The sequence below is a fragment of the Ilyonectria robusta genome (genome assembly GCF_021365365.1).
Source record: "Ilyonectria robusta strain PMI_751 chromosome Unknown BGZ61scaffold_159, whole genome shotgun sequence".
NCBI classification, from domain to species: domain Eukaryota; kingdom Fungi; phylum Ascomycota; class Sordariomycetes; order Hypocreales; family Nectriaceae; genus Ilyonectria; species Ilyonectria robusta.
Genome location: NW_025764593.1, coordinates 1 through 19,204, shown reverse-complemented (window position 1 = coordinate 19,204; position 19,204 = coordinate 1). Strand labels below are relative to the sequence as shown.

Sequence of the window (19,204 nt, the reverse complement as noted above, 5' to 3'; positions counted from 1 at the left end):
GATATATAATACTATAAAATATATAAATTAAAAGATTAAAAGAATTATATAAATTTAAGCTATTTATATTTAAAATAACTAGCTGGATTTCTTATTAATTATAATAATAAGTATAAATAATTAAAAAGTATTTTTAATAAGTTTAAGCTTATTTTTTTATATATATAGCTACTATAATAAATTAATCTACTTAATAGCAAATTATATAATTAAAAAAAAATTAAAAAAAAAAGTAAAATTCTTATTAAAAACTTTATATTAAAAGCTACCTTTTTAAGAATCTTCTATATAAAAAATACTATAAATTATCTATTTAAATTTAAAAAAAAGAAAAGAATTTTCCTCTATAGCAGTCCCTATATAGTTTTTATAGTAATCTTCAGAAAGTCTTTAGAAAATCCTTAGAAAGTCTTCAAGAAGTCTTTCTGCCGGTTGCCCAGTAACTTCCCGTATTCTCGGAGATTATTCCGCCGGTTGCCCGGTAACTTCCCGTGCTCTCTCGGTAGATCCCGGCAGTTGAGTTTTGGTCTGACTCTGGCTTTAATATAGCTATAGCTATATCTCCAGGCTCCAGCCTGTAACACTTTATAAGATAATTATAAGATACTATAGAATAAATATAAATAGCTATTACTATAGCTTAGAAGAAGTAGAAATAGTTTTCTAATAAGTTTTATATAGCAGTTTTAAAATATAAATTAGGTAATTAAATTTATTTAAATTTAAAAAATATAAAAACTATAAAACTATTAAAAAAACTAAACTAGCTATATATTAAATACTAAATAATTTAGAAAGTTAACTTTTACTTCTATTAATTAAATATGTTTAATAGAATTTATTTAATCTTTATATTAATTTATTATATCTAGTATTAATAAATTACTTACTCTTATAAAAATCTAATAATATATAATTAATACCTATTCTAATTAATAGTAAGAAGAAGTAGTAGGTAGAATATATTTTAAATAAATAGTAGAAGACTAAGAAAGATATAAAATATAAGAAGGCTTTAGTAAAGTAGGTTAGTTACTTTAAGTCTATATAGAAACCTATTAGTAACCTATAAGCTACTGCTTAGGAGAAGCTCTGGTATAAGAACTATAAGAGGAGCTGTAAATAGCTTTTAACTTCTTCTTCTAGAAGGGAGGAGGGTAATATTATAGGCTAGGGCCTATATTTTTATAGCTATACTGTAAGATATACTTAGCTTATATATACTAGAATGGGAAATTATTCTATAGTTTAGGGGTATTTAGATTTTTTTTTTTAATATAAATAGCATTCTAAACTAAATAGCTGGAATATAGTTATTAGAGGCTATTTATAGAAATTAATAGATAATAATTTTATTATTTAATTACTATTTTTTTTAATATTAAATATAATATTTATTATTTATTTTTACGATTTAAGATTATTATATAGCTTTAATTTATTTAATAATATTAAATAAAGCTAAAAAAAAACTTAAATAATATATATTATAATTTTATTAATTTTATTTATATTTTAATTTTTAAAATATAAATATTAATTTAATGTATAATATTTACCTTAAAATTATATAATAAATACAAAAGCTTATTTTAAATATTCATTAAGAGCTTTATTATATATATCAGTATATCAGGGATATTATATGTATCGGAATATCGGATTTCTATAGTTATAGCAGATGTAAAGCTTTTCCTCTATTATTATAGGCGTCTATCGCTACCTGCCTCGTAACCGGCCTTGTTATCAGAATAAGCCCTAGGCCTAGCTTTTCCTTGATTTTATCAATAGCTAGTTGAAGCTAAAGACTCCAACAGATCCGGAGCCTCTCGGCTGTCCGAGGTTATCCGAGGTTATCATCGCCTTCATCTATAAGACTGACCTTAAAGACCCTCTATTAGATAGGAAGAATATCAAGAGCTTCTCGCACACATAATTATTTCCATCTGCTAGATGCAACAAGCTTTTATAATATAAACTATCTTGCTAAAGCTAAAAGTATATTTTCCTTATAGTTTCTAAAGACTTTCTCTACAGTATTATTCTAATCCCATACCAGATAGTTGAGTTTTTGCCGGCGTTTGTATATAGTCAAAACGGACTTAACGGAGGGCGTTTTTCTTGCATCTGACATGGACTGTACAGGTTAATTGTCGGTCTGGCAAAAAGAGTATCCTGCCGGTGTCGCCTTGGGACCGCCCGGCGCTGTTGTCCTCGTCATTGCCGAGCTCGTCCGCATCCAAAGCGGCATCGCGGATCTCAACCTTCTAAGCGTCATCTCTCTTGCCCGCGCCTGGCTGGTCGAGCGATTAACCGCAGGCAATCCACAGGTTATTGGTATGCTTATGAAGTGGAGGAGAGGTCGGCCCTGACAAGAACGGAGAAGAATTGTTATGCTCCTACAAGTAACTTGCAGCCTCCGGACTTTCTGCAGCTAGAGGAATCAAATAATAAAGCCAGATAATAAAGCTAGGTATGAACATATTAAAGCCAGATATTAAGCTAGATAAAACCAGTAACTACTTAAGAAACTGAAGCTTAAATAGGTATAGCAGTATTTAGCTTGAGATATATAGCTCTGTAGCATATTAGATCTATCTAGAGGAGATAGCAATCCTGAGCCTCGACCAGTCTACACCTCCGCGCCTCTTAGCTGATTCTGCCCCGTTAATCTGTCTGACGATTGGTTTATCTCACTGCTTGATGGTATGCAGGCGTGCTTCTTGCGCTGGCACCTCTTGCTCTTCCTGCAAGATATTATCGAGCCTGCTCAGCCTCATGACTACCCCGCGATCCCGATATTGCCGTTCTATTTTTGAGCAGCAAATAGTTAGCTGGTAACTTCCAAAGGATCCTCCCCCACCGCCCTCGACGGAGCTCCAGCTTAAATGCAACTGCCAACAACGACGCGGCGACCTTCGCAGCAGCCTGAATATCCGCCTGAATCTCCCCTCGATCTCGTCTCCTAACGACAGGTCACTCATGGCAAGACGGCAGAATCAACGAGACAACTTCCCACCAGAATTCTGGGATAGCCTGTCCAAGGTTTGGCTCACGCCGCGCGCCCTGAGGGAGCATGATCGCCAAAATAATACATCTTCTCTAAGGTTTACAGCTCCCGAGGTATATTCTACAGCTCCCGAGGTGTATTCTGCAGATCTTGCTCGATTTGCAAGATATAGCGGCCCAGATCTTTATCATATTTATGGGGTAAGACTGCTATTTTGCCTATATCTTAACCAGCTATAATCTAACCATGTCCGATCCAGCATCCGGAACCGCGATCCAGCCCTCACACCTTGACCTCCAGCACCTCGTCAGAGAGCACACGCACACGGTCTACGACAACAACGACTGTCTCTTCTGAGGGAAGACGGTCCTCGGTGTACGACAAAGACTTCGAGCAGCACATCATCGACCACAACATCTACACAAACAACCTAAAGTCGACGCCCAAGAGTGGGACAGATCTACGGTCACCGTCGGGGGAGAGGACGAGACGCTCCCTCTCGCCATCCCGTTTCTCCGATGGCGCTTTTGAAGCCTTCCAGAAAGTACACGATGAGGTGAAGTCGGAAGAAGACGTAATGCGCGAGATCATTCCTGTCATCAGCGGCGATGCCAATATCGCGAACAGTGGCAACGTTGTCTTCAATAACCTGGATTCAATCACCGATGGGACAAGCGTCAATGCGAAGCCAGACTTTTACGACGGGGCTTATCCTGAGGATATCGACCCAGCCGTCGAAAACAATCTAGATGGCTTGATCATACCCTCCACCTCCAACAATGGGCGCCACCCCTGATGCGGAAAGACCGATCCTGAGCCTCACGCTCAGGGTCGGGCCTGAGGCATCAGGCCCTGTGCGGTCACGTGGGTCGGGACCCTTACGGTCCCGAGCCCTCGACCGCAAGATAGAGAAATGAACCTTCTTTACACATCTTCATGACACCCTCACTTACGTGACTAGCGACCCTATTCGCATCAACCCCGCAGCGCCTAATCTGTTCCTCGAGGCCAAAGCCCCTTCGAAGGATGCCGACGTCGCCAAACGACAAGCCTGTCTCGCCGGGGCATACGGCGCCCGTGCGATGCACGCACTGCAGAACTACGGTCAAGAGGAGCCCCAGTACGACGGTAATGCCTACGCCTACAGCTCGACTTACCACGCTGGAACCGGCACGCTCAAGCTGTACGCCCACCACGTTACGGCGCCGACGACTGAGGGAGGACGGCCAGAGTACCATATGACGCATATGAGGACATTTGGTATGATTGACAGTCGCGAGGCATTTGTCCAGGGAGTCACTGCATTCAGGAACACCAGGGACTTGGCGAAACGACGCCGAGACAAGCTCATCCAGGCTGCGAACGCCAGAGCGTTTGAAGACAACATGGTCGTCGCACATGAAGGCCTCGACACTGCAACCGAGATACAGTATGAGGAGGACTCGACCGATGAGCCAGCGCTTTCCTCTCATCATTATCCCTACGCAGATGACGATTCGGAAGATGCACTTGGTCAAGCATCTGTGGCGGCGGACATGAATGATCTGCCGATGAGTTTCGTGACGAGCTTCACGCCGAGCTTCACGTCGAGCTTGAGCTCTCACTCTCATCGGACCCGGTCCAAGCGGCAACGCAGCCCGGGTTCAAGTGCGCCAGAGCAGGGCCCATCCAAGAGCCGATCGCGCCGTATCAGCCCCCGCATCGCCCGCGCCTCTTCCGGGTGCAGCGCAGGCGGGTGCAGCCGAGTCTAGTCGGGTGGAGACGGATTGGCGGAAAGGGGAAAGGGAGGCTTTGTTTCAAGGATCCGCAGGGCCAAGAAGTCGAGACTTGAGGTGATGGTGGTGGACTGGGTGGGGCAATTGTCGGATGATGGAACTCGCAGTCTCTACTGGTCTGGGCAAGTGAGCTGGCAATAGAACCCACGAAGAAGCGGGGCGCAGCAAGTGAGGCCATCGCATCCATCTACTGTAGGTACTCAACATTTGTCGCCTGTGTGAGACAGGACAGCCAGCCACTTTTGCAAGTGGCTTTGTAGGCGGCCCTCCCTACCTTCTGCTTAATCTTAATCGGTGTCCCTACTGTAGTGTCATTCTTTTCTGTAGGACCAGGCAACGAGGCCAGGCCAGGCATCAAGGCCAGGCATCAACCCAGGATCATCTCATCTCCCTCGGATCGCTCCAAAGAAACCCTCCGAGAGGCGTCGTCCGATGGCTTGCATTAGCGCCTTTCAACCTCAATCAGTGCTTCCCCCCCTTCTTGTGCATGGTGCCCGTTTTGGAACTGGACCATTCCCGTTGCCGCTTATCCCCTTTTGGATGCAGCGACAGCGATCAATGCGCTAACCGTTACTGTAGCTGTGTGCATTCTGGTGTGCATCAGCTTGGTGCTGATTTGACAACACACACCCCGCTACGGAGTAAAAAGTTCACAAAATTTAAATGATTGGCAATGGAGAGACAACGTGTGTATTCCGGAGGGGCACTGTACTCTGCACTGTATCCCATGTGTGTGGGTCATCTTAACGCTGATTCGACAACACAAACACCCCGCCAAAAAGTTGACAAAATTTAATCGACTGGTGATTAAAGACTAATGTGCGAATTAAAATCCCGACTGTAATGTGGCACTGTGAGTACCGCCTAAAATGGAAAGCCTCGGCAACTCCCCGCACGGATGGATGTTGGCCCGGTCCATCTCGCACTGCTGCACTCTAACTTATTACGGGATCCCGCGGCAACTGGCGCCTCAGCCGCCATGTGGAGTGTTGGCTCACGGCGTCATACCTAAATTTAGTTGCAATACTGTGGGTTCACTCTCATCAAGCACATTGTCACCAAGCTCACCAAAGACCTCTGCCCGCAGGTCCTCGCGACACTTCGGCCACCAGCACGGGCCCGGCATCACCATCACGGGCATCAGTGGCATCATCGAGTCGCAGATCTCGCCCTCGCATCCGCATCGTTTCCGATCCTGTGCGGTCTCGCGCCCAAGTTAACTATGACCCTGGTTTTGCCGAATTCGTTGATCCTGACACTGACTTCGTCTTCATGTGTAGAACATCAACCCGATCCCGTTCGGGTGCGTGTCTCTCTCCCTGCTCTCGAGCCAGTTGATGTTGTCGATGAGTTTCTTGTGCTTGTTGACAGTCGGCCATACAAACTTGGTAGGCCATGTGTCCAGGCCTGTCTCGCCGTCGAAGTCGAGGTTGACTAGGTTGCAAGGCTCGAGCAGGGTTCTGACCGAGTTCACGCTGGATGCTCCTAGTCTATCTGGTTCATCAAGTTCGAGTCCGAGGAGATCATGTCGTCCTTCTTCGCAAACCCGTTCGTGACGAGGTACGTGCCATCCGCCGGGTCTGTCCTAGGACCCCACGCAGTACTCGTGCTCGTTGCAGGGCTTGTTCTCGCCCCAGTTCTCCAAGTTCATCAACGCCTCGTTCTCGTTGAACCCAATGCCCCAGATGCTGTAGTACGGGCTGGCCTCGATCAACACCCTGTCGCCGGTCTTGATCAGCTTCTTGATCAGGTTCGAGTCCCGCGTGAACTTCTGCATGTTCCCAGTGATGATGATATCCACGCACTTGCTCGTCCAGATGTTCACGTCCAAGTTCTTGACTATTATCCCCATCTTCTTGTGTTCCCCGGAGTGATTCTCGGGCGTGTTCAAGATCTCGTACGCCATCCCGTTATCGTTCAAGACCCTGGCCTTGCTGTACATGGTGAACTGCTCGGCAGTCGCGAATGTCATCCCGCCGTGCGTAAAGGGCGAGTAGAACCACTGACAGAGGAACCCGTACTCTTGCGTGTCCTTCCAAAGAACAGGTACCCCTCCTCGTTGTTGCTCGTGTTCATGCTCATGTTCGTCATCTCGCTCTGCTATGTGTTGATCCTCCACCGGGGAGCGTGTAGGTCTCGATGATCCGCATCATGGTCGGACGGGGTTGACGTCCATGACCGTGGTCGGATCGTGGTCGAGTTTTCGTTTGGTGGTCGGGTTTTCGTTCGTATACTCCAGCGTGTATATGCTCCGACCACCTACCACTCCATCTACGAGCCCTTGATTATGGTCCCGGACCCGTGTCTGTCGGTATCGGCGTTGGTGCAGCAGTTCTTGCACAGATCAGTTTTGTTGAGCATCACCCGTGTGGCACTCGGCGATCTTGGTCTTATTCGTCTGCCCAACCGTCGACATCTCGGTGTCGATGGTCTCGACCTTGATCTAGGATTCGTGAATGTCGCCGATTGTACGGTAGGACTTGACTACGATTTGTGTATATCGGTGCGGTACGAGTCTCACAGTCATTCATACACACGTATGTAAACTTATAGCACATCCTGTCCACATTCGGGTACTCAGTCTTATTGGGTTCGTCGTCAGGAGCAGTCTCGCGACTACGGTCTTGCATATACTGCGGCACCTGTAGACCGTCGGATTGCGGTTTTCGTTCAGGATTGCGCTCGTGTTCGTAACTGCAATTATATATATCAACCTCTCCTTGGCGACGTTCGTGCTGATCTCCGTGCCGACGCCCATGTTCGCGTCTAGGTCCTGGTTGATGTTCCCCCCATGCTGGGATGCGGCCACGTCGACCGGCTCCGACTCCTCGCCCTCGAACAACTCCGCGGCCATGTTGAACCTCTCGATGTCGTCTCCCTCATCGCCATAAACGTGGACGGGCAGCTGGGTTAGCACCTGCCGGGGTAGTCAGTCAAGTATCTGACCTTGCTGATGTCCACAGTCTACTGCTTCCACTCGGGCATATCCACGACCTTGTTGATGTACATGACCATCTTCCCGTACTTGCCGCAGAGCTTGATCCTGAGGTTGCCCTTCTTCGAGCAGTTCTTGCACTTCAGGGACGTTATATAGCATATGTTTACAAACCGGTTGATCTACTTGTTCTTGATGACGTATTATGCGATGGATGTAGCGCCAGCTCGACTCGCACAGGACCCTGAATATTATTATAAATATAGTCAGGAATGCGAACGTGGACAGGTGCGTGACCTGCGGCTTGAGCAAGAACCCAGAGGCGGCCGACTTGGTCCACACGAGGCTGGGTCTGGATGAGCCTCCGGAGCCGTCCGTCTACAAGTACAAGTCCGCGCACGAGTCCGTGATCCTCATCGCGAACAATGTCTCCCAGGCGTTGATGAGCGCGAATGTGGACGTGCGCACGAGCATGGACACGGCGCTGAACGTGAAGGTCAACACGGCCATGGTCCTGATCATCTCCAGAGTCTAGCTTATAGAGTTGGGGGCGAGGAAGAACGCGGAGATTTCCAGGATTGTCTACCCGTGCGCGGAGTCGGGTATGTTCGGCGTCACCATCTCGAGCAAGATCACGGAGACGGGCTGCAGCTGGCTCTTCACGGTTGGGTTACGACATTCCTCCCTTCGGAAGAGTCGACGACCATCTAGGCGGATGGGATCGCTCTAGAAGCAGCGCTCTTCAATCACCTCTTACGGCTAATGTCTCCCAACCGGAGTGTGCCATTTAATCTTCATACCGCTTGGGCCGTACTAACAGCATAAAGGGGTTGCTCGCAAACTGCGGGCGGCCGACGCCCGCCTGCGCCAGAATTTATAAGAGGGCCATTCAATTCCGTCCATGTCGGATCAATCTTAGCTTCACAGCTAGGTGGGAACAATTCGGACGGTCGAGCGAGCCAGTTCTCGCAAGATTCTGCGCAGAAGGACCAGGCCTGGGCCGCAGGTTCGGAGAGTGGTATTGGCTCAAGACTCGCAAGATCGAGTATTCCGCGTAGCGAGAACGGAGGATGGCACCCAGCGAACGGAAAACCTACAACGGAAGGGGTCGTCCACATCCGCTACAGGGTCCATGCCGCCGGGTTCAAGCGAGTCCCATTGGGTAGAGACGTATAGGCGCAACAGAAAGGTATACTTTACGATTGCAGATGGCAAGGAAGTCAAGACCGAGACCAAGGACTGGATGGGAGAGACAGCAGCAGATGGAACCCAATGCTTCTATTGGCAAAGTCCCGTGTCAGGACAGGCATTTTGGGCGACCGAGTTACCAAAGGAGGCAAAGAAGAAGGGCCGTCGACGCTGAGAGGAAATATGATCACCCTGACAAAGTGAAGGGCTGATGAGATCAAGCTTTGGGGTACCTGTTGAAGGGCTGTCGGAATATGGTACATATCTGGGGTCCTAACCCCGCTGTTGGATCGGCCAGCACCTTTCTGAGCAGTATCTATAGCGTAGCCATTTGCCGATACAGCCATGAACGCTGCAACAGTCACCGAGTACGCGTTGGGCGATTGGGCACTTGCTGATGCAACTATATCAACGTTGATGACACACAGACGTCGCTCTCAATCAAATACGGTGTACATGAGGTTGCCAGAAGATATAGAGAGTGCTTCGTAGTAGAATCCCGAATAACTTCGTCCTTGGCCCGGACGCCGCCTTCCCTAATGCCTGATTCTCCCTACTGCGAATTCACCAGACATTATTATACAGCCAGTCCACAAGCTGAAATATAAAGCTCCACCTTTCGTCGTCCCCAAATTGGAGTTGGACCCTGTGCTGGAGTTGAGGAATATCTGTTGGCGTTTCGTTGACGTCGAGGAGTATCTGGATGATATTGACACCACCAAGAAGACGCAAGATCTCGAGATCCGCGATTTCACTCCACCTATTTACACTCAGAATCACGTTCTGGACGTCTGCCAGTTGCCACTCGAGTCCTGCATTCCTCAGGATCAGGCTGTGAGTACTTCCCTCGCCATGAAACCAGTTAGCCTCCTATGTCCTCTAGCCGCCATAGCCAGCCTAAATGCGGCTGGCGAGGCTGGAACCAGGCTCGTTGAAGGCGATGTGGCCGTCTTCACCAATGCCGGCGAGGAAGAGGTCGATGCCGCCGGCGCGCTTGATGGCGTCCTCGTAGGCGACGCACTCGTACTCGAGGTTGGGGGCGTTGCCGTTGAGGATGTGCACGTTGGAGGGGTGGATGTTGACGTGGGAGAAGAAGTTCTTCCACATAAAGGAGTGGTACGACTCCGGGTGGTCGCGAGGGATGCCGACGTATTCGTCCATGTTGAAGGTGATGACGTTTTCGAAGGAGATCTAGCACGGTCCTGTTAGAGAGGCTAGACTTTGCAGTCTTGATGGAAGGGGGGAACGTACTTGGCCAGCCTTGTACTTCTCGACGAGGATCTTGTACACGCCCATTGGGCTGGAGCCCGTGGGCAGGCCGAGGACGAAGGGGCTCTCGGGCGTGGGGTTGAAGGCGGTGATGCGGTCGACGACGTACTGCGCAACGTAGGCGCTAGACGACGCAGCGTCATCGCGGATGATCAATCTCATGATGGGCGATGTGGTGGGAGCGAAGGGAGGGAAGTGAAGATCAGGTGAAGAAGAGAAGGCTGATGATGGTGACGATGACGATGATGATGATGACAAGCGGAAGTTGAAGCCGAAGATTAAGGGACAGGTTCTCAAGGTAGGGTTGCTCGATCGTCACTTGAGACCGAGGAAGAGCTAGGAAGAAAGGAAAGAGCTGGAGAAGCAAGCCTAATAGTAGGGGGAAGAATGGAAGAGCTACCTTAGCTAACGTCAAGCCCATGGCCGGCAGTGACCGTGAGTAAGGCGGCAGAACCGGCAGGATCACCGGGCACCGAGTCACGAAATCGCAGCACGGCAATTCATCAGGCCAACAAACCCACTGCATCTAGTAGCTACAGTGCGTAAGATGCTACGAGAGCCAAGGGAAACGACACAGGGTGACACATTGGCACATGGTCAGAGAGCCAAGAGGTCTATCTGGTCCACAAGCGCGCTCTACCAGGCCATTCCGGGCTTCTGGGGGTGCGTCCAGCAAGGAAGGGTGTGTGCATGACATGTGCAACATCGGTCGGGCGCAGGGCAGCAGAGAACGGACTTCAAAGTTATTGGGCAAACAGTAAGGTGCATCAAGGATGCCACAGTGGAATGGGATGATGGGGGAATAAAGTCAGGTTGACGAACAAATGGACCAACAACCAGGCTGTGGATGGAACGTCACTGCAAACGACAGCGTGAAGACGTCAGCGACAGCGGCAGCGGCAGCGACAGCAACAGCGGGTGACTGTCACATTACATTAGTACATAGGGAAGGGACATGCGGCCCCACTGGGGGCCCGCCCAGTTTGGAGAAGCGGCGGCGCCAAGTTCCAACGTTGCCCCCGATGGGGCTTGGAGCACTAACACCTCATTGGTTGATTGGGTGTGGATTGATTGGAGTGCTATTGGTTGATTGGGGCGGGGGTGGACTGGAGCGTGGGAAGGGGTCCCGGGTAGGTAGGTAAAGATGGAGACTTAAACGATGGGGTGTTGGTAAGTGGGGGTCAGGAAACAGAAACACGAGGTCGGTCAAGTCCTGTGCTAGGCTCCTGCATGGAAGATGCAAAGGAACAATCAGCGAACAGAGGATGAGGTTCCATGGCAAATGCTGTCAGCCAGGGGTACGGTTCGAGCACGCCCAATATACATCTATTGCGGTCTAATACACATGACCTTTTTGGCTAACCTCCAGGCCGGGTCGCGACACATTGAAGCTAATCCTGCTCACCCTAGTGTCTTGTTCAGCCAGGCAAACTGGTACCTGTTCCACTCCTGCCCAGCTCCAACTTGGACGTGATATCCAGCTGTTCCATTGAAGAACTTGTAAGTTACCTTATCGCCGAGTGCGTCCTTGACAACCTCCGGCTGGCCAGCGAAGAACCCCTCGAACTCGGAATCGACGACAAGGACGGGTACGTTGATCTTCTCAACAACGTCCTTGAGAGTGTACTGCTTGAGCGATTCGAGCCATAGGTACGGGGAATGCTGTTTGAAGCACCACAGTCCGTGTCCTAGACCCCAGCGCACGGCTGTAGGCACCTGTGGGCTATCCAAGAGCGGCAAGGCAGCCTCGTCAAATTCCTCTTGCTTGCCCGCAGCGAGAAGTTCCTTCAGGTCCGGGGTCAGCTGACCGGCGTATCCCTCGTAGACATCCCACACGCCGCCATTGAGAATAAGAGCCTTGATCCGAGGCTCAAACGCAGCGGCACGAGCGGCTAGATACCCACCCATTGAAACGCCAACAAGGACCAGCCGGTCTTCATCGACGAAGCAGCCTTTGCGATTCATCAACTCGTCGATCACTGGCGTGAGAACCTTCTCCCAATCAGGGATGAAACCAATGTCATCATTGCGGCGAACCGTGGGCTGCCCTGGCCCTTCGTAGGTCATGACATTCCAGCCACGGGCCAAGGCTGGTACGACGAACGAGTGGTAGGAATCTTCCTGGCCGGCATCGTATCCGTTGCCGATAACCAAGGTCGGCCGTTTGACCCCGTCGGCTGCGGCTGTGTACCAGATTGCTTCAATGGTGAAGTTGTCGGTCGGGATCTGGATACGTTCGCCAGGAACGGGCAGTGCAGCAAGCGCCTTGTCGAACGCAGCGCGTTGCTCGAGCCAGAAGCTATTGATACGAGGGTCCGTCCAGTTCGCATGGTTGTAGAAGTCGGCCTGACGGTAGTAGCTCGATGCGGCGAACCAGGCTTCCCGGACGTTCAATGGATCGTACGCATTGTCCGCATCCTCGGCTTGCTTCTTGGTGTATTCGGCCAACGCGTGGAAGGTCTCAAGCCAGCTGGTGAAGTTCCCGGCCTTGATGTCTTTCGCTGCGGCCAAGGCGTCGTTGACGTCGCCAGCCCCGAATATGGTGTTTCCGAGGGTGAAGAGCAGCTCGAAATGGAAGCTTTCATCCTTGCTCAAGAGGATGATGGGATCCTCCGGCTCCTTTGACGAAGATGATGGCCCAGAGTCGCGGGAGAGAATGGAGCTTGAGGCTACCGTTGCCCCCAGCAGAACAGCGCTGAACAGGGAAGTTGACTTCATTTTGAAAGGCACTCAGAAGTAAGTGTATAGTAGAGAAGATTGGGTAGAGTTGCTGATGACGGTATTGATCACGTTACAATGTTCTCGGCGATGCACTGCCTTTTATCTTCATTTGCTTGTTCTCGCAATCTGTTCCAGCGAGAGCAACCCACAACCAACCTACACCTACACTATGCACCATCCGTGCATCGAGCCTGTTTGCGATTGGTGTTTTCCTGGTTGCGCACTCCCGGGAACCATGAGGCTATCGTGAATAATACCGCGACGACTAGGACGGACAAGGCAACTTCTTTGCGATTGGTCGCCTTGTAATGCTCTGCCCCTCTCTAGTTCCAGCCACCCCACGGCTTTCGCAACTCCCATCGCAAACACTGCCATAGTAGCATAGCCCAGCCCGTAAGACCTAAGTCTTACTAGCAACGCTAGTCCGGCAGATGAGAAGGCCTGGACCATCAATTCATCACTGAATTCCGCAATGAGTCGCTATTATACGTCACCACCTGTCCGAAGGCTACCAAACGTGACTAGATCTATGTCACGCGTAGCTATTGTGGTCATAGAGTGATGTAAATCTGCCTTATTGTGTACAAAGGGAAATGCGTGCGTGCGCGTTCCTAATAAACCGCGCTCAGTCCCTGTCAGGGGCTGCTTAGTAACTCCATTGAAGCAACTGTCCAATGCTCCACTTTTACTCAACTCAACAATCTATGATTCGTTCGCAACGCTATCTAATTTCCGCACGACGGTATTTATAACTCAGTCCCTGGATGCGGCGAATCGCAAACAGAACCGGCCGCGTGGCAACTCTCAACCAGAAGCGACATCGGTCCTCGTGATCATTGCGCAGCAGACATGGTCAACCATGGCCCCTCAAAGGGCTGCTCGACATGTCGCAAACGACGCGTCAAATGCGACGAGGACAGGCCAAGCTGTCGTGAATGCCTCCGGCTGCGACGGGTGTGTGGAGGTTACGAATCAGAGAAAAAGACAGGCGGGATTCGGTTCAAGGACCAGGGCACTGGTGCAAGGCTCCTTTCGCCGACATCACGGTCCAGGAGCCCTCGCATGTCGACAACGCCAGAATGGACAAGGCAGGCTGTCATACCAGCAACGATTACCCCCAGCGACGAATCATCCGCTGTCTGCTTCTTCCTCACCTCGATCGCGGGCTTAGGACGCAGCTTTCACTCGACCCAGGGCTTCCTGGAGCCTCTTTTCCCTGTCGTAGCCAAGGAGCATCCGGATTCTGTCCTCTCGACCGTCCTGACCGCCGTGTCAACGAAGCTCTGGAGTTTGTGGAAAACCCCAACAAACAGCTATCGAACGCCTCATCCTCCGTTTACCAGGGCGTTGAGTCGCCTGCAAGCAGCTCTCAATGATCCCCTCGAGCGGTCAAAGGACAGTACCGTCCTCGGCGCTATCTTGATGCATTTCTACGAGAGCCTCGCTGCTCGATCGACGCACCAGCGTACCATGCGCGCCCACCAAGACGGGGCTCGTGCATTGCTCGAACATGGCGCCGGGAGCGTCCCGGACTCGGATTGCCGCGCATACTTGAGGAGCTACCTGCGGCACTGTGATGTGTCGACATATATGGAAGTGCAACCGGACGACACCTCGGGCCTGGATGTTTGGTTCGATGCGGGGTGGGACGATTCTATGCCAGCTAACCCGAGTGCAGTCTTGGACCTGATCGGGCTCTCGATTGCCGATTTGCAAAAGAGACTATCCACCTTCATGTGCGGGCTGGCCAAGAATAACCTGGATGGTCTGGCCCTCGCGACTTGGTGGCAGGACGCTTCGTCCGTTGACGCACAACTCTTGGATTGGGTTCAGTTGGTGCCGGCCTCATGGCAGCCTTATGCAAAACCCGAAGAAGACACCTTTGCTTACTTCGGGTTCTGCGATATATACCCGACCGTCCAGATTGCCACGATCTGGAATGTATGGCGCGTTTGCCGGCTCATGGTCCTGCGGATGGAGCTCTGTCTGCTTGCGAAAGCGCCCCCCGAGGCGCTGCAGCAAACCATCTCGATTGCTACCAAGGAATACAGTTTCCCAGATCCCAATCGCGGCAGGGAGTTGGTGGACTCCATCTGCCGGTCCATGCCGTTTTACATGGGCAACCGCCAAAATCACGGAGGCATGCACGACTTGGCGGACCCAGCGATCAGAATCCCCAACTACCACGACCAAGACTTGGACGAAGCCGTGCGTACGCAGTATCTCCGAGGGGATCAGGCGATGAGTCTCCTCGATTACAAGCGACATATACTGGTTCAAGGCCCTTCGCACGCACTGCTTCACTTGAATAGCCTGATCAAAGTGCTGTCAAGGGAGGGCGGAGAGCTCATCTGTCGTGGGCTGCGTGGGGACCAAGTCGTCTGGATACGGGAACAGTTTCTCAGGGTCTGCGAACTTACTGACCCGGTTAGTCGGTTTAACTGGTAGTGAATCATATGCATACCTTGCAATGAGTCAAAGCAAACTGCGATATGCATCTACCCGCGATATGCCTGACCACGCCTTGCCGTCTTGGGCAAGGTAACGCGTGTTGTGACCATCAGACCCCCATTCGAAATTCACCTGACCCCGATTAGTGCGACTAACGAGGGAGAACCTATCCCTTTGGGTGCGGTAAGACTACACTTGCGCTAGTAGCAGAGATCTGAACCAACTAAAATGCTGCACATCAAAGGTACCTCTGCCTCCACCTATTTTATGTGGTGATAGAAGTCCCAGCAATTTCCCGATTTACAAAGAGGTACATCACACTGCTCACAACGCCAACGCGATTGCCGTCTGCCGCTATTACCGTTGCCGGCTGTTGCTTCCAACGGCGGCCGCGGTCGCCGCGACCGCTGCTCGCCTAGCCGTACGTTCTGACAAGCCCGGCATGCTGACGGATTCTTCCTTCGGACCCAATTGTGCTGTGAGACAGGCGTAAAGTCGTCTCCAACCCGAAACCTTTTGCGGGCTTGACTTGCTGGTGCGTACGCAGCCATAAGGTCATCAACAATGCGTTGCCGCCAGTCCTCTGGGTCAGTTATCGGCTGCCACTGTGGCTGCCCTTGCTTCTGTAAAATGAAGCTATTCACAATGGCTATTTCTAGCAAAAAGTCCCAAGCAAGGGTTTTCCAAGGGCCCCTACGTACACGGCGGTTAGGGCCCCAATAAGACCGCCGTTGGTCACCGCAGTCTACTGCGTTCATCTCGAGGTTGTAAGCAGCAGCGATAGATGGGATAGAAAGCTCCTTAACGGGCTCATCACTGAAAAAACGCTGTATCAGCCGTGACTGAATTTGGTCCCCTGTCGGCTTCTTCCTCTTGCAGCTGGTCCTTTCATCACCCGTAAATCGGGTTGTTAAGAACACAACGAGGGCATTGTCTTTCCACACAATCTGATTAACCTAATAGAAGACAAATTAGTAAGGAAATATAGTATAATTATGTCTTTCTAACTGACTTTATTATCCTTAGTAGGGACGGCTTTGACTTCGTTAAAAGGAATGCTGCCTTTTGCTGTGTTATCTGCAGCTTTGAGGCTGACGAGGGATTCGTGTAAGCCGGCGTTACGGCGGGCTGTGCCTGTGGCCCCGTAGCCTAGCTGCCGGTGCCGAAGAAAGAGGCCGGGTGAAGAGAAAAGGTTATCGAGAAAGACGTGATGTGTGGAATCCGGCAGCAGATTTACTAGGGCAACAACCACAGCTTGGGTTGGGTTCAGATAGACCGTACTTCTCTCACGGAACTGCTGCCGGCTCCACCGTAGCTGTGACCCTTGGAGCCGTCGAGCCGGCCGGACCCCTACGGGCCCGAACTTCCGGCCCGGCCTGTGCCAAATCCACCGTAGGAAATAGCCCTGCTGGGCCACAGCCCACACTTTGAAACCCGTTGGCGTAGGTTTATTAGGGACAGTTGTTGTATCGCGGCACCTTCCGAGGTAGCGGACCATGCACTCATCTATAACGATACAGGTGCCCGGGGAGAAGAAAATAGTAGACATGTGCTGTATGTGGTCAGACCAGGCATTGACCCGGCTGTAGGTGCGGCTGTAGAAGCTTAAGGCAGGCTCCTTATCGATCGTTGTGAAGTCCCAGAGACGAAGATGTCGTGATAGTAGCTGGAATCGGTCATAAGACATGTAGTCGGTTACTGGGTGATATGAGGTGAATTTCCCGGGCTTAAAAACCTTCCAATAGTGCTTGATCTTTGGTATCATATTTAACTGCATATAAATAATGATTGCAATCCACATATAGATTTCAGTAACAGAGGTTGGCTTCCAATCTAACAGCCGAGACCATGGCTTCAATCTGCGGCTGCTGGCCTCATACTGCTGCAAGAGGGAACTAACCCAGCTATTCATATAGCTAACCCAGCTTTCTACTAGGGAAATGGGTAGAAAGGCCTGGAAAAGCAACAGCGGCTGCTGGGGTAAGGCTGCTATGACGGGGGCCTGGCTTGGAAGGTCCATTGGCTCAAAGTCGTAGCCGCGTTCCAGGTCCGGATTTTCAATTGGCCGGCACGTATTATCCTCAGGGCGTTCACGGCAGCTGTGATAGTCAACGCGGATGAAGCTGTCGTCGTCATACAAGTTGACCGCTTGGCTAGGGGGCAGTTGGGAATCCATAGGGATACAGAGAACGCGTTGTATGAGGAATTGGCTGGTGTTGTTTCTGAACGCGCTCTAGGTCACTCCCTTGTACTGCGGCGCGGCAGGGGGGGGTGTGGGGCGGCATGGTCAGGTGTAGTCTTACCGGAGTACGCTTCGGGTCCCCGTGTGAAAACTTAGGCTCCCCGTGTAATTAACCTAATTAGGAATAGTACACGCTAGCCATCACCGCCTGCCAAATAAGGGATCGCGCTTACAATTTCAATTTCCCAATTAGGAAGTATTAACAAACCACATGATATCCTTCATTGAAGACTCCAACAACTACACTATTACTCGAAGACAACCTGTTGCTTATATAGCAGTAGGTTACCTCTTTTGACCCGATGCCGCCATCTCTGACATTTTGGCTGACTCTCCTCGTAGCCCTCTACAACTATGGTATCTGCCTGTATAGGGTTCTGTATGAAAGATCTAGGACTGTTGGTCTTGATTGAAGGGAGTAAGTCCTCTAAGGGAGGCCGACTTCCGGCTAGAGGAAAATAACGCAGATACTCTCTTAGTCCGGGATGAGGTGCTTGTTGAGATGACAGTAGAGGACCAAAATACTTAAAGCTTAATAGTAGCCTCTATATCTCAATTTATAATATAGCTGATCGTTAAGTAGTTTAAAATTATATATTTACTCGTAAAATAACAGACTGTTATATTATACCTTATGTAGCTGCTAGCTGTATTTATATTATTTTATCTTAAATAATCCCTTAAATAGCTTGTAATAATATATTAAGGTTATTAGCTTATAAGCTAGGTTCTTAGCGCTATAACTGCCTCGTTAGTATTAATATTGCTAACTCTAACTGCAATGCTAGCTATAATGCTGGCTGTAATAATCTTGCTAGCTGTAATTATATTGCTAGTAGTGGGATTGTTAGGGTGGTATTTTACAGCTGCCTTCTTTAAGAAATAATTATAGAATTGCGAATTTATTAATATGGGTTAAGCTTATCCTAAATTCTTAATAAATATATAGAGAATTAGATTAGAAATATTTATAAGATTAATATAAAGAACCTACTAATTATTAAATTAGGAAATATTAAGATCTTATAAAATAATAACTTTTTTATCCCTTTTAATATTATTAATTTTGAGATAATTATTATAAATAATATATTTATAGAGTAGACTGTATTAATTATTAAAAATACTATTATAAACTTTAATTAGGCAGTTAATAGAATGTAGCTTGGATTTTTTAGTTATAAGATACTATTAATATATAAGAGTAAGCCCTTTCTACAATATCTTCTTAGCTATATTAATTAATAACTTATGCTAGTATTTATTATAAATATAGCAAGCTTTGTAGTTAATTTCTTCTTTAAATTTCTTATTAAGAAGTTTCTTCTAGAGCTTTAAGGTATAAAATAGCTAATAGAGGGTCTATAAGGCATTTTAAAGAAGGGATTTTATACTAGTATAAAGTAATTTATAAAATAAAGTTGTAGTATATCTATAATTGCAATAATACTTGGTATATATATGAGCTTATTGTGTGTAGAAGGGGATCTAGGTATCTTTAAGATAGAAAATTAAAGCTAGAGAGGGCAGTTAGTAAAGTGGGAAGAAAAAAGAAGTAGCATATATATTCTTAATAAGTAAAGTCTGCTACAAGCTCCCTCTATTACTTATTA

At 48.9% G+C, this 19,204-nt stretch overlaps 8 protein-coding genes across 8 annotated transcripts; 3 read left to right on the top strand and 5 right to left on the bottom strand.

Moving 5' to 3' along the window:
• Positions 1–2,982: 2,982 nt before the first annotated feature.
• On the top strand, positions 2,983–5,173 carry BGZ61DRAFT_550181 (uncharacterized protein; the record flags this gene model as incomplete). The annotated part of the gene is made up of 3 exons (XM_046255454.1): positions 2,983–3,210; positions 3,270–3,743; positions 4,018–5,173. The coding sequence occupies 3 exons, from the start codon at positions 2,983–2,985 to the stop codon at positions 4,759–4,761; spliced, it is 1,446 nt and encodes a 481-aa protein (XP_046092920.1). The 3' UTR covers positions 4,762–5,173.
• A 665-nt stretch (positions 5,174–5,838) lies between these two features.
• BGZ61DRAFT_469978 (uncharacterized protein) lies at positions 5,839–6,409 on the bottom strand. The gene is made up of 3 exons (XM_046248024.1): positions 6,232–6,409; positions 6,066–6,173; positions 5,839–6,000 (listed from the first exon to the last, which is right to left on the bottom strand). Exons 2-3 carry the CDS (start codon positions 6,162–6,164, stop codon positions 5,935–5,937), a joined length of 165 nt encoding a protein of 54 aa, XP_046092919.1. The 5' UTR covers positions 6,165–6,173; positions 6,232–6,409; the 3' UTR covers positions 5,839–5,934.
• On the bottom strand, positions 6,288–7,182 carry BGZ61DRAFT_469977 (uncharacterized protein). The gene has a single exon (XM_046248023.1). It carries the CDS (start codon positions 6,755–6,757, stop codon positions 6,371–6,373), a length of 387 nt encoding a protein of 128 aa, XP_046092918.1. The 5' UTR covers positions 6,758–7,182; the 3' UTR covers positions 6,288–6,370.
• A 394-nt stretch (positions 7,183–7,576) lies between these two features.
• BGZ61DRAFT_542585 (uncharacterized protein) lies at positions 7,577–8,255 on the top strand (the record flags this gene model as incomplete). The annotated part of the gene is made up of 3 exons (XM_046255211.1): positions 7,577–7,694; positions 7,749–7,851; positions 8,009–8,255. The coding sequence occupies 3 exons, from the start codon at positions 7,577–7,579 to the stop codon at positions 8,253–8,255; spliced, it is 468 nt and encodes a 155-aa protein (XP_046092917.1).
• A 1,550-nt stretch (positions 8,256–9,805) lies between these two features.
• On the bottom strand, positions 9,806–10,339 carry BGZ61DRAFT_376761 (uncharacterized protein; the record flags this gene model as incomplete). Its single annotated transcript, XM_046242539.1, has 2 exons — positions 9,806–10,099; positions 10,160–10,339. 2 exons carry the CDS (start codon positions 10,337–10,339, stop codon positions 9,806–9,808), a joined length of 474 nt encoding a protein of 157 aa, XP_046092916.1.
• A 1,239-nt stretch (positions 10,340–11,578) lies between these two features.
• On the bottom strand, positions 11,579–12,895 carry BGZ61DRAFT_542583 (Alpha/Beta hydrolase protein; the record flags this gene model as incomplete). The annotated part of the gene is made up of 1 exon (XM_046255210.1): positions 11,579–12,895. One exon carries the CDS (start codon positions 12,893–12,895, stop codon positions 11,579–11,581), a length of 1,317 nt encoding a protein of 438 aa, XP_046092915.1.
• A 29-nt stretch (positions 12,896–12,924) lies between these two features.
• BGZ61DRAFT_469972 (uncharacterized protein) lies at positions 12,925–13,478 on the bottom strand. Its single transcript, XM_046248022.1, has one exon. It carries the CDS (start codon positions 13,346–13,348, stop codon positions 13,061–13,063), a length of 288 nt encoding a protein of 95 aa, XP_046092914.1. The 5' UTR covers positions 13,349–13,478; the 3' UTR covers positions 12,925–13,060.
• A 4-nt stretch (positions 13,479–13,482) lies between these two features.
• BGZ61DRAFT_61358 (uncharacterized protein) lies at positions 13,483–15,478 on the top strand. Its single transcript, XM_046256916.1, has one exon. It carries the CDS (start codon positions 13,748–13,750, stop codon positions 15,344–15,346), a length of 1,599 nt encoding a protein of 532 aa, XP_046092913.1. The 5' UTR covers positions 13,483–13,747; the 3' UTR covers positions 15,347–15,478.
• The last annotated feature ends 3,726 nt before the right edge of the window (positions 15,479–19,204 follow it).